General features: G+C 40.6%; 1 protein-coding gene across 1 annotated transcript; it reads left to right on the top strand.

The window, feature by feature from the left end:
- The first annotated feature begins 81 nt into the window (after window positions 1-81).
- Window positions 82-13,712, top strand: LOC117292515 (coiled-coil domain-containing protein 40-like). The gene is made up of 18 exons (XM_033774586.1): window positions 82-120; window positions 801-880; window positions 1,353-1,435; window positions 1,690-2,488; window positions 3,725-3,891; window positions 4,199-4,502; window positions 5,076-5,233; window positions 5,681-5,821; window positions 6,690-6,793; window positions 7,241-7,484; window positions 7,858-8,040; window positions 8,728-8,973; window positions 9,745-9,958; window positions 10,477-10,738; window positions 11,270-11,420; window positions 12,299-12,457; window positions 13,012-13,170; window positions 13,443-13,712. Exons 1-18 carry the CDS (start codon window positions 101-103, stop codon window positions 13,689-13,691), a joined length of 3,723 nt encoding a protein of 1,240 aa, XP_033630477.1. The 5' UTR covers window positions 82-100; the 3' UTR covers window positions 13,692-13,712.

The raw sequence follows: 13,712 nt of genomic DNA on the forward strand, positions 1-13,712 counted from the left end.
AGAAAAATCACTGGTACTATGTGCAGCGTACGCTTTGTGAACTACTGACCTATGGTTACCTGTGTGGTTCTATTGACGATGCATAGCAACAACAAGCGAAATGGCAGATATCGAAGACAGGTAATCTTTTCGAAAATACACCTTTTTTGTTTGGTCATATATAAAAATGAACAGCAAGTGTATTCTAAACTCTTAAATTTAATATTTCGGTCCACTTGGTATTTAATAATGTAACGGCTGACGCAAAATAAGGATAATCTGTCATGATGTTTTGGGTGAAGTTTTTACTGTCGTGTCGTGAGGAATGTGAATGTATGTCAATGTGATTTGGCACCACCACGAATGGTCATGATGAGTTGAGTTGGCGAGATGACTGATGACAGTCCAAAGGCACAACAATTTAATAATTGTATTGATGTAATCTAAAAAAGGAACACTTACTTTAAATATAGTTGAGGGTTGGACATGGGAAGATGTTCCTTTCTATTTCTAATAAATCTAAAAAAATACATGATTGATAGTTATTAATTTGATAATGCCTGGAAACTATAACAAAAAATTATAAATAATAATTAATATAATTTTTAATTATAATAAGACTCAAGAGTAAGACAGGCACTTGTTTACTTTAAAGTTTGATCGTACGACTGCTGAAAATCTTTCTCTGTTCTCCAAATCGATGCTTTTACATTTTAGACCAAAATCATGCACAGTTATCCTGCTGTCAGTGCTGACAGGTACGTGGCTGAGTTGTGATTGTTTCTTTATATTTTCTCAACATTCTTTATTGTTATCCAAAGTTTACAAGATCAGTTGGTGGAAGAGATTCCCGAAACTGCTGAACAGGATGAAAATCCAGCAGAGGAAGCCCCTTCTCAAGGTGAGTGCAGTCAAACAACCTTTTCCTCATAATTAAATCACGTTGGTCTTTACTGACTGAAGGAATGTAGCAAACTGATAAGACAATTTACAATTTTAATACAATGCAATTTTGAAGTAATATATGTTTTCAGTTTCTAAGACGAATGTTGTAGAAATGACACAATGACATCACCAGAGTGGCATCTTCTCATAAAACTAATTAAAAAATACTTGCTTCTTAACCCATTTTGTGCATGAGTTTCCAATTATTCCATCATTGATGAACCTCAAAGATGGCACTCACTGGCCTGTTCATCAAATCACAAGGTCTGTTGCATTGATTCCAGGGTTCTCCCCAGATATTTTTTTAAACAGTTGGGCATTCTGGACCTGTATTATTTTTATTTTGTGTTTATTTTTTTTAATCTTTATAACCACTACTTTGTGATCCCTATAATTTATCCATCTCATCTGATGTTAAAACCTACTAGATGGAGGGAAGGCAGTTGATGGTGATGACAAGTCAAACATGATGGACATTGCAGGAGAAATAAATGTCAAGGCACTTAAAGAGGTAAATCTACTACAATCTGACACAAAGAAGATGCAAAGAAAATACTGCTTAATGAAGAATATTGTTATGTAGGAAACTTTTGTGTATATTCTTATATGCCATAGTGTAATACGCTCTTGTATTACAGGGGAACTTAAATGGTGAATTTTTAGACCAACTAAATGCATAAGATGCTGAAGACTGTCTTCAGTTTGTTGTTGTTTATCTTTTGAGACTACATTGGAATAACCAATTCTTTGAACCCTAATCTATAGTTTAGAGAAAATGATACTTCTGAAGTACCTGATGGGGAAGGTGGCAGACCAGCCTCAGGGGAACGTCCAGCTTCAAAGGAGAGACCAGCATCTGGACAAAGACCAGCATCTGGACAAAGACCAGCGTCTGGCCAGAGACCATCCTCTGCCCAGAAAGGTTCCAGAGCTGGGTCTGTCCAAGATCAAGGTGAGGCAAAAGAGGATCCTCAGAGAGCGCCTTCTGCTGACCGGCCCCCATCAGCAGCAAGACCAGCCTCAGCACAAAGAGCTGGCTCTGCAGCCTCAGCACAAAGAGCTGGCTCTGCAGCCTCAGCGGGTAAGCCCCAAATTCCTGACCGCCCACTTTCTGGGAGACCAGGATCGGCTCAAAGGCCCGGGTCGGGAGAACGGCCAGGCTCTGCCCAGAGACCAGGCACAGCTGAGAAACCAGGCTCTGCTCAACGACCAGGCTCTGCTCAGAGACCAGGATCTGCTCAACGACCAGGATCTGCCGAACAACCAGAATCAGCTGAGAAGCCGGGCTCTGCCCAGCGACCAGGATCTGCCCAGCGACCAGGCTCTGCCCAGCGACCAGGCTCTGCCCAGCGTCCACCTTCTTCAAGAAGACCACCCTCTGCTGAGCAACCAGCCGATGTCTCCAGACCTGTTTCTGCCTCTGCGGATAGACCAGGCTCTGCTGCCAGACCGGGGTCAGCAACCAGACCAGGCTCATCAACTAGACAGTCCCCTTTGGCTGCTGAGATGGCTGGTCAGGATCAGTTCGATGAGGGAGCAGGAGGGTACAGTAGAGGTATCACTGGTGAGTATTTAAGCCTTATTTATAATTTATTTAGACTGAAGCACCAATCCATTGAAGACACTGGACACTATTGGTAATTTTCATAGACCAGTCTTCTCACTTGGTGTATACATCTCAACATATACATAAATAACAAACCTGTGAAAATTTGAGCTCAATCGATCAGCGAAGTTGTGAGATAATAATGAAAGAAAAAAACACTCTTGTCACTTGAAGTTGTGTGCTTTCAGATGATTGATTTCGAGACCTCATTTCCAAATGTGAGGTCTCGAAATCAAATTCGTGGAAAATTACTTCTTTCTCGAAAACTATGTTACTTCAGAGGGAGCCATTTCTCACAATATTTAATACTATCAACCTCTCCCCATTACTTGTTACCAAACAAGGTTTTTTGGTAATATTTATTTAGAGTAATTACCAATAGTGTCCACTGCCTTTATGTCCTGCCCATCATATTGAAGCAGCAGCACACATTCAATTCAATTCAATTCAAAATTGGTTTATTAAACTCTCCCCAATGATCATTGAGCCAGTCTGTTCAATTAAAAAGATAGCATGTTTATTTACACTTTGTAATATGAAATAATTTTATATAAATTAATATACCACTAGGGAAACTGACTGGGTAAATATGTAGATAATTTTGGTTTGAAAAAACCCCAAAACTGGTTATAGCGAGTCTTGAACCTGCTACCTCTGGATTGATGTGCCAGTGCCCCACCAACTAAGCTATCTATGTTAGTGGTCTCCCTATAATATCTTTGTTTGGGGTGCCAGTCAGAAGCCGTACAATCGTTACTTGCCATGTAGCCAGGGATCACAACCAAGCCTACAATACAATCAGGGCCCAATAGAGCTTCTTAAGAACAAAATTTTGCTTAAGCAAAGAAATTCTTGCTTAGTAAAATCAGATTACCGGCCAAGACTCCATTCAATTGTTATGCTAAGTAAACCGCAGCTTAATACCAGTCACAAGCAATGTATATGGCATGAAATTTTGGCCAGTATTATGTGTAAAACAAGCGAGATATTTTCGTGCTTAAGCAAATTTTTTGCTTAAGCAGCTCTATGAAATTGGCCCCTTGGAAGAGGCAGCAGTGGGATCACCTCTGCTACTGTTTTTTTCAAACATCAATTCATAAACCACAAGGGAAACTCTGGCATGGTGTACTTTAAATAATTTGGGGTTGAATGGATTGGTCTGTTGTGAAGTATTTCTGTTTTTGATATCTGAAGGTGCTGGTGGAAGCCGGGGTGGCGGGGATGACCGACACAGACACACCGAGCTGACACAAGTAGACAGCGAGGAGGAGGAGGAGGAGGAGGAAGGGGAAGATGATGGGGGAGGAGAATCAGACATTTCTGATGATGAGAGTGAGATGGTGGTTTTGGATCCTGATCACGTAAGTAGTTGTTATGTATCCTACTTGATAGGAAATCTTATAATGACAAGTTTAATTCAAAACAATTGAGCAAATTATCATTAAAAATGTTTCAAAAGGTCGCATTCAATCAACTTGATTGAAGGAAGGGGCGTCCTGGTGTTTCTATGACTAGAGAAGTACAGCATTTACCTGTCAGTTGACTTAAGATTTAATTTGAGTAGTTATAGTGAAGCACTTAATTTTTTCCTTTAAAAATTGATATTTTGTCTTCAAAAAAATGCCAGATATTTCATCTTATTTTCCACTTCATTTCCCCAAACAACAGCCCTTGATGAGGCGATTTCAGACTGCCCTCAATGACCACCTGTCGAAGCAGAGCACCAAGGTTTCTCTGGAGCTGAGAGAGCTCAGCGAAGCTCTGAGGAACAAGCGTAAAGAACGAGAAGAGCTCGGCGTCAATCTGTACGGCCTGCAGCAAGAGCTTGCACGACTGCAGATGCACCTAGAGAAGCGGCACGACGAGCTGAGCAACATGGCACGCAAGCGGCAGCAGTGCGAGGAGCAGCTCCAGGAGGTGCGAGGCATGTATAAAGACACTCAGGGCAACGTGACGCAGCAGCGTAAAGATGGTGAGTGACTTGTTTGTGTTGAACTGAATCATTCATGTTTTAGGATTGTTGCCACTGGTGAACGGTTTGGTTTCTCCTTGCACTGGTGTAAGGCACCCTCTCAAAACTATTCCAGGAAAAGGTTGAATCATTTAGATTTTGTTGTTTGGCAATTTGAAGCTCATGTAGCCACCATTCTCCACTTACAGGGTAAGTACCAAATATCTTCTCTAGCAATGTGAGCGAAGAATACCTAGATACATATAATACACCAGGCACAACTAAAAGTTTTCTGCAAACCTCTAAAATGTTGATGTAAGCACAGAGTTCCCTGCTTTCATAAACACTTATTCTTTGCTTATGGAAAGCAGAGCCATGAAGTTGTGCCCATGGCTCAATTTTATAAAGCCTGTAAGCACAAAAATGTTCTAAGCACAGAAAAATTACGTAAGCACAAAAATGTTCTAAGTACAGAAAAATGTTGCTTAGCAGAAACCGGGTACCAGCCAAAATTCCTTTAAAGAAATTTGCAAAGCAGTATTTCTGCTGTGCAACTTTATGAAATTTTTTCTTGTTATCCTTCTTGCACTCTAGCCTCAAGCTTGCAGACAGAGGTAGAGAATCTGGCACTCCATCTGTTCTACATGACCAACGCCAAGGAAGACATCCGGGGGGACATAGCTGTGATGAGGCGGGCAGCTGAGAAGGCCGACAGCGAAGTCAATGTTGCAGAGACCGACAAACAGAAACAGGTTGGGTTAGGTTGAACCAGACCACTCTCTTAAACAAAGTTACATCTTTTCAGAACCACCTTAACTCATTTACAGATCATCAATACATTGCAAACCTTACTAAATCGTATTTTCACGATGCAAAGTTTTAAATCCTACTACATATTTTGTGCCCAGGCCCCTCTGTTTGACCTGAGTTCACAGGTCTTTGATGTCTTTCATTTTTGCCATCTCTCCATGGAGTTGTTGGTCATGTGTAGTGATTAAGTTCAATTTTCTGAGAGTTCTTGGCGTCACAATTCTAAATGAAATGAAATGGTGATACGCACCCAGAAACCAACTAAATCAAGCAACATATTTACAAATAGATATAAAAAATTTTGTATAAAAAATATTAGGTTTTTAATGTTAACATTTACCTGAAGTTTCTTTTTTCTAAAATTGACAGTTATTTGTCTTGTTTTACAGGATTTGTACGTTGACAGGTTGACTGAGAATGTTGACAAGCTGAGAGAGCAGATATCTCTTTATGAAGCCCAGTTTTACGCACAAGGTGAAGAGACCAAAGCAGCTAAGGAGGCACTCTCAGAAGCTCGCCTGGAAATCGAGGTGTGTTCAATCAAAGATTTGGGTAGTCTGTTTTGAAGACATATCAACAACAAAAATTGCTAAGTTTGATGCTGAAACTTACCTATGCTTAGTGTGCTGCTGCACATTTGAAACCACTATGAGGTGCTACATAAATGGGTCCATATTCATAAAAAAACTTTAAAGTCTGTCTGAAAAAGTGTTTCTCTTTGTTTGAGCGCCTTTAGCACCTCATTGTAATAGGTGGAAGTGGGCGATATATAAGACTTCAATGTTTTAAAGCCATTGGACCCTTTCGGTACAGAAAAAAAAAAAAGTTCACAGATTTACAAATAATTTACAGGGTTTACAGAAGGTAATGGTGAAAGACTTCTCTTGAAATATTAGTCCATGAAATGCTTTACTTTTTGAGAAAACGGTAAAACAATATAAATTCTCGTTAGCGAGAATTACGGATTTGTTATAAACACATGTCATAAACACATGTCACGTGGGTTTTCCCGTTATTTTCTCCCAAATCGGATGTCCGATTGAGCCTAAATTTCCACAGGATTGTTATTCTATATATAAGTTGTGATACACGAAGTGTGGGACTTGGACAATACTGTTTACCGAAAGTGTATAATGGCTTTAAACATTGGTTATCGTCACAATGGTTACCAGCCAGAATACTGTGCAATGTACACTGCTCATGACTGGTTCTCCTCTAAGTGTAGCTTAGCAATGAAAATGAAAAAGCAATGTTTTCTTCTCAACAGCTCTATGAAATTGGGCCCGGAACTTTAATTCAAATGTTCAGATTCACCACAAATGCGGTCTTGCCCTTCCAATTGCCACAGGTCGTCCGTTTGTATCTAAACGTTTATGATGTTTAATATTTTGATTGCAGTCAATCAACCTGGAGAGAAAGCAGCTGTACCAGCAGTGGAATAGCAGTATTATTGGCATGAGAAGACGTGATGAAGCACACGCTGCCATGCAGGAAGCACTCAGGTGAGTCCTTGCTCCTCATTGGTTTATTTGATCTTTCTAATCACAACCAATCAGAAGGCCTGTTATATGTGACTCATTGCAGATGCGTGATTTCTCAGAAAAAAAAAAAATCAGGAAATCTTCTTGAAAGCAGTCACCAACAACGGAAGAAAGAAAGAGTCCACATTTTGTCCAAACCTGTAGTTTCACATCTGAGAGGTACTAGAGTAAGGGGATCTAGGCCTGCAAGAATTTTTTTCTCGTAGTCAAATGTCTCGCCAATCAATATCATCCGCTACGGTTTTGAATACAACATGCCAACCTGCAAATAAGTACACAAATGTACACAGCTCTGTAGAGTTGAAAAATGTTACCAGGAAAATGTTACCAGGAATTGTAAACTCAAACAAAAACATCAGTAAATATTTTGCACCATCAAACTCTCCTACACCCCTCTCTCTCAAACAGCCAACAGAGGCAGCACATCCTCTCCCTGCAGACAGAGATCGATGGCTACCGTAAGTCCATTCTGAAGGAGCAGGAAAATAACGAGACGCTGACCATCCTGCTCAACAAGAATGAGTCAGACATGAACACGGTCAAGAAGCTCATCTCTATATGCCAGTCTAAACAAGAACAGATCAAGCAGGACTACAGCACCTACACCCGAATGTTGCATGAGACGGAGCAGGCCCTGACAAGGGCAACGACGGTAAGTTGTGTATAGAATAGCAAGGCAAGTTTTCAAAAGAACACAATCTACTCAGCGAGCAGATATAATAATAATAGGCCACATTTATGTAGCGCATAAGCACCGGCATCAATGCGCTAATTTACAAGCAATAAAATTCGTAAGCTACACATTGTTTTATTGCAAACTAATTATACATACAGTTCGTCACTAATATTTACCTCAAAGCAAAAGTTGTTTTATGAAGGGGAATGGTTTTAATGAGCAAGATACACAAAACGGCAGTCACTTGCCGACTAGTGTTACGTTCAGGGTTTTTTTAAATTCCAGACAGAATACAGAGTTGGTTAATATATATCTCTTTCTGTGTTTAAAAAATTCCTAACAATCTCAGGACCGAACGCTACGGATGAATGAAGTGAATTCCCTGCGCAAACAAATCGAGCGTGAATTCCTAGAGAAGATGCGCTTGGAGGAGACCATCATGGAAACCATGCGGCAGAAGATGACGATGGACAAAGTGACTCAGTATGCCAACAAGATGGCCAACAAGACGCGCAAGCTCATTGCGGAGCAGGTGAGTGTGTGTAGTCGTTTATGAAGTCCGCAGAGAAGATTGCGTCTTAAAGCTGGCCTCAAGTCAACCTTTGGATGATATCAAAAGAGTTGATGACTCACTTTTCAAAATGATGCTGTGACTGAGCACAGACAACAGGCCTGATACTTCACAGAGGCAACAAAGGCCATTGCCTCTATGCCCCCTGGGCATTGCCTTGGTGGCCTTGAGATGCCCCAGTAGAAATTTACTAATTCCTCATAGAGTGCCCTTTACCAACTAAAGGAGAAAATGCCTTTCAAAAACAAAGCATACAGGCTTGAGACAGTCAGGAACATATCAGACAAAGTTGCAAGCGACCAAATTTTTAACACATGACGGTGCTCTAAATGGCTAAATTCTTTGCACCACGCGTAAAGTTTTGTTTTAGCTATTAGTGTATTTCGTTTTCATGTATCAATGGCCAGGTAATTAAATAATTATTTTTAACAATAGCAATAATGAAAAAACTAGGCAGTTTTATATTAATTTGTGTGTCTAAATTATTACGTAAAATTGGTCGACACATGACCTCACATGGTCAAAAACACTGGGAAGTATGTTGTTTCGGGAAAGATAAGTCTCCTAGGGCTATAAAAAGCACAATGCAGACTCTGTGTTTTATTTTTAATCACTAAAATATCATCTTTTTTTCATCCTGGTGTTTAGGAAGCATCAAGAGCCAAAGTAGAAAACGAGATCTCTCATGACACTCTGGATCTTTCCCACACACTGACGCGGGTGGAGCATCTCAGAAAGAACATGCAGGAGCTAGACGCAGAGATCCATGAGAAGAACGAGATCATCTCACGCAGCGAGAACGAAATCGTCAAACGCAACGCCGTCATTGAGCGCAAGCAAGGCCAGATTGATCAGTACAATAAAAAGATTGAGGCGATCATTAGCTCTCAAGGGGTGAGTAGTCAAGAACACTCTTAAAATTAATGGCAATAAACAAAACAAAATTAATAGCCTACAGCAGCTTACAAAAGAATAAAGCTTTTGTTGAGGCATTTCACTTTGAAGTAAGGTGGTTATGCTAAAATATATCACTTTTTATGCTATATTATAAATAGGGTAAAAGGCCTTAGCTTTCGATCCAAACCGGACCTTCTTCAGAGGCATAAAACAAGAACAGACAAATACATATCCATTTATAGAAAAAGAGATGGGAAAGGGATTAAGGGGAGGATCCAGAAAGAAGCGGGAAAATAACAGCCAATCATAGTTTCTATTTCAGAAACAATTAGTGGCTATGAACCAATAGGAGTGAAGTGGCGAGGACAAAGGATAGTTAGTATGATATATATATATATATATCAAATAATAAACCACAAGAGAAACTGACTGGGTGCATTCCTATTGGGGATTATTTTTCTTTATGGACATCTTCTCAAGAACATGACCACCTTTTGAAATGAAATTTTCACAAGTTAGTTTTAATGCATACATCTACATTTATATAGGATTAAAACAATCAAACAATTTTCAAACAACTATCAACTGTACCGTGCTCACCATTTTGGTAATCAACTGGTTAGCATTTTACTGTACAAGAAGGGGATATTGAGTCCCAAAAGGGCGCAACCAAAATTATTGTGACGATAATGACGTCGGGTTAATTGGGTCAACTTAAATCAGGAAGAAGACATATCTTGAGAACAACTATAAATTTGTTCATTTCAGGGCGAGGAGCTGGGTCCATTAGAACAAGAGGTCAACGGCCTGCACAAGAACATAGACGCCCGTATCCAGGACATTGCCGACCTGCAGCAGTTCTGGCTGCGGCAGCAGAGTGAGCTGGTCAAGCTGACCCAAGAGAAGGACGGACAACAGACAGAGGTCAACATCATGAAGAAGGCCCTCATGATTCTTCACCAGAAGAAGTTACGCATTGAGAGTGAGTTTTAGGCTGGGTTTTCTAACAATTTCCTGCCAAATTTGCTCAAGTGGTCATACTTCTTTCGAGTAGACATAAACCTCATCATTTTAAAACTATTTGTATTGAAATGCCAATGCTAAGTTTGTGGGTTTCCAACTGGAGTGTTCTCCTTTTCAGCGGTCCGCTACCTTTTCTAACTTCCTAGTCAGTCAAAATCCTCTCCCAGTGGTCCGTATGGCTAGTTCATTTCATCCAAAGCTATGTGTAAATGACTGCCTGCACAGATTGTAAGAAAGAATTCAAACTCAAGTCCACCAAAAATAGATTTCAATGTTGATAGTAGTGAAATTACAAGTTAATTCGTCCCTCTGGCTAGTTGAACAAGTTGAGGGCAAATCCTGGCTTGTTACAGTGTGCAATGAATGGAACAGTGACGACCCAATGTAAAGGCAACACACAACAGCCACTCGGTTTATGTATATGCTTCACTCTGGCTGTGGTTCATGCAAGTATGACTTACCTTCTTCCTGTTTCAGATGACATCACTAGCCAAGAGGCTGAACACAAGGACGTCGAGCGCAGCATCCGTAACATGCAGAACGACATGCTCAAACTGAACCTCCTCCTAACCAAGGAGGGCAAGACAAGACAGAACCTGAAACAGGATAACATCCTGATTGAGAATGACTTCATCCTGTCACTGAGAGAGGCTGAGATGGAGTCCATACAGATGCAGAATCAACTGGAGGGGCTGGGAGAGGAGAAAGAGAGGCTGCTGAACAGTCTAGTGGAAGCCGAGTAAGAATTCCCAAATAAGAATTTGCCCTTATCAAAAATAGTGCCCAATTAGGAAATACCTTTTAAATCAGAAAATCATTAGAAGATATATAATGAAATTCTGTAAAATAATCACCAAGAGTTTTGCCTAATCAAGAATAGTGCCCAATTAGTAATCTCACCTTATTTAGAAAATCATTCAAAAAAGTTTCTTTGCAATCAGGAAACTCATCTTTATAAAAAAATCATTTACAGGTATTCCATGAAGTTCTGCTATACTTTTCACTGGATTTCAAGTATTTGCTTTATGGAAAAGAAGTTACCAAGACCAATGAAATAAGAACTTCTTTCACTCTAAAGTTTTATGATTCGGCTTTTTATCCTCCAAAGAATGTGAAATACTTTAGAATTGTAAAAATACTTGGCTTTAGGTTTATCTGAAGTATGCACTGCTGGGTTATAGAGGTCAGTCTTTCGGGTTTTGAACTAAAGAATGGTTAAATGATTCTACAAATCTAAAACCAAGTTCTACCTTCTTTCTTCACCCTTCAGACGTCAGATAATGTTGTGGGAGAAGAAGACACAGCTTGCACGAGAGGCTAAGGCCACTGTTGATTCTGAGGTAGGCCAGGGTGAGATCAGAGCCATGACTGCTGAGATTCATCGCATGGATGTCAGACACTCCCAGCTCATGAAACTACAGGTAGGTGTAGGAGTCCGCTTTCATAATATGGGGTTAAGATGTAATACTGTGTGATTGGGATTTCACTGTTACTGTGGGATTGGGATTCATTGTGATTGTGGGATTGAGATTTCACTGTTAAGCTTGATTCATACTTGCGTACTTAAGGCAGAAATGGCGAATGCGAAATTGTTTTGATGTCACAGGGCTTATTTCGCTGAGAATGTTTTCCGCAGGAGTTCCCCCGATCTCAACTGTTGGGAATTGTTTGTTGCGAATTTGTGATGTCATAACTTGTATTGCATACTGTGGGATTGGGCTTTAGGATTTCACTAATGTGGGATTGGGATTTCACTACTATTGTGGGATTGGGATTTCACTGTTACTGTGGAATTGGGCTTTAGGATTTCACTGTTGTGGGATTGAGATTTCACTATTATTGTGGAATTGGACTTTAGGATTTCACTGTTGTGGGATTGGGATTTCACTGGTACTGAGGGATGGGGATTTCACTGGTACTGTGGGATTGGGCTTTAGGATAACACTAATGTGGGATGGGGATTTCACTACTATTGTGGGATTGGGATTTCATTGGGATTTCACTAATACTGGGATTGTTATTTCACTATTATTGTGGGATTGGGATTTCACTGTTACTATGGGTTTTGGATTTCACTGTTTCTGTGGGATTGGGATTTCACTGTTAGTGTGGGATTGGGATTTCACTGTTAGTGTGGGATTGGGATTTCACTGTTACTATGGGTTTTGGATTTCACTGTTTCTGTGGGATTGGGATTTCACTGTTAGTGTGGGATTGGAATCACACTCAAGCTGAGTTGAAATGTGATCACTATTGACCACCAATGACTGACTGTAGTAATCTTGTTTATGGGCAATAGGAGAAACTGATTCAAGACATGGAGAAGGCAGTGTCCAGGCGGGACACCATCGTCACTCGCGGAGACGCTCAGTCCAAACTCTACAAGAAGGTGGAGACTAAAGGAACATTCCAGAAGAAACTGACCGAGATGAGGAAGAAGATTAAACAGACACAGCAGGTAAAGAGAATCAAGTGTTTCAAGTGACCCCTGACTGCCCCTTTAAACTGTCTATATACCATTTGTTATAGTTAAGTTAGCTAAATGCTTATTTCGATGGGATGAAAGATGTATTATCATCATCAAGTCGACTCTTGTCGGATGTATTATAGGTGCTAGCTAACTTGCCATATTTATTCTACCCTCATTTATTCTTTCGCTCATTGAGAAGCAACAAAAACTGTATACAGGTGTCTGCTGGTGAATCATCCGAGACGCGTGAATAGCAGTTGACTTTTTTTATCGCAGATAAAAAGTTGCAAAAAATAAAGATCAAACTTTTAAAATTCTCCAGATTGCACAGTAGGGCGTTTAAACCAAAGATAAACACCAAGTAGGAAACATTACGAAGACCTCGTTTCAATTCAGCATGTTTCAGCCAAACATCACAAATTTTGGTTCAGACCGCCAACAGTTTTGAAAATCCTCGAGAGAACCCTGCGTGTTGTAAGAAGATGGAGAGAAATTGAAATAGTTTATGATCACTCAAACGAGTTTCATTTTTGTTTATCCAGGATGCAGGCGCCTGTGATCAGGACATACAAGAGCTGCGCACTCATCAGCAGATGCTGAGTCAAGAACTGGAGGAGAAACAAAGCAACTTCCAACAGCTTCAGAGCAACGCTGATACCCTGGACGGTGACCTGGACCGGCTGGTCGAGGTCAAACAGAAGGTAAGTGAAAGGTCATAGGTCAAGACTAGGAATATAAACCATGGGTATGATCTTGCAAGCTCGAAACGTGCCCTTACTGAGGGAAAAAAAAAGAACTTGCTCACTGGCTGTAAGTTGTGGGTGACTTGTTCACACATGCACGCTACTGATTGGGAGTCAATCATCGTGGTAGCACCATCTGTAAATCTCTTGCGAGAAGTGTTGGTTCTGAAAAGAACCGGGGAGAGACAACCCCAACTCTTTTAACTTGATGTGTTTTGATTTTCTTTAAGAACCTGACTGATCTCCTGGCCAAACAGCAGAGGGTGAAATACTACCAAGCCCTCAAGGATGGCAAGTACACCCTCCTCTGCAAGACGGAGACTGCTCTGGACTCTGAGATGCAGAAGCAGACTGATCGTATGCACACCATTGCTACCATTGTTGATCGCGTCAACCAGGAGTTCCCTCACGTCCAGCCTGCCATGAGGAAGGTCATGGTAACGCTTAGCTCACGGGGGGTCGGCGAGGAGGATCAATAAGATGGGTGGAATAAGATTGTG

Source organism: Asterias rubens, chromosome 7 (assembly GCF_902459465.1).
Source record: "Asterias rubens chromosome 7, eAstRub1.3, whole genome shotgun sequence".
In the NCBI taxonomy this organism is placed as follows: domain Eukaryota; kingdom Metazoa; phylum Echinodermata; class Asteroidea; order Forcipulatida; family Asteriidae; genus Asterias; species Asterias rubens.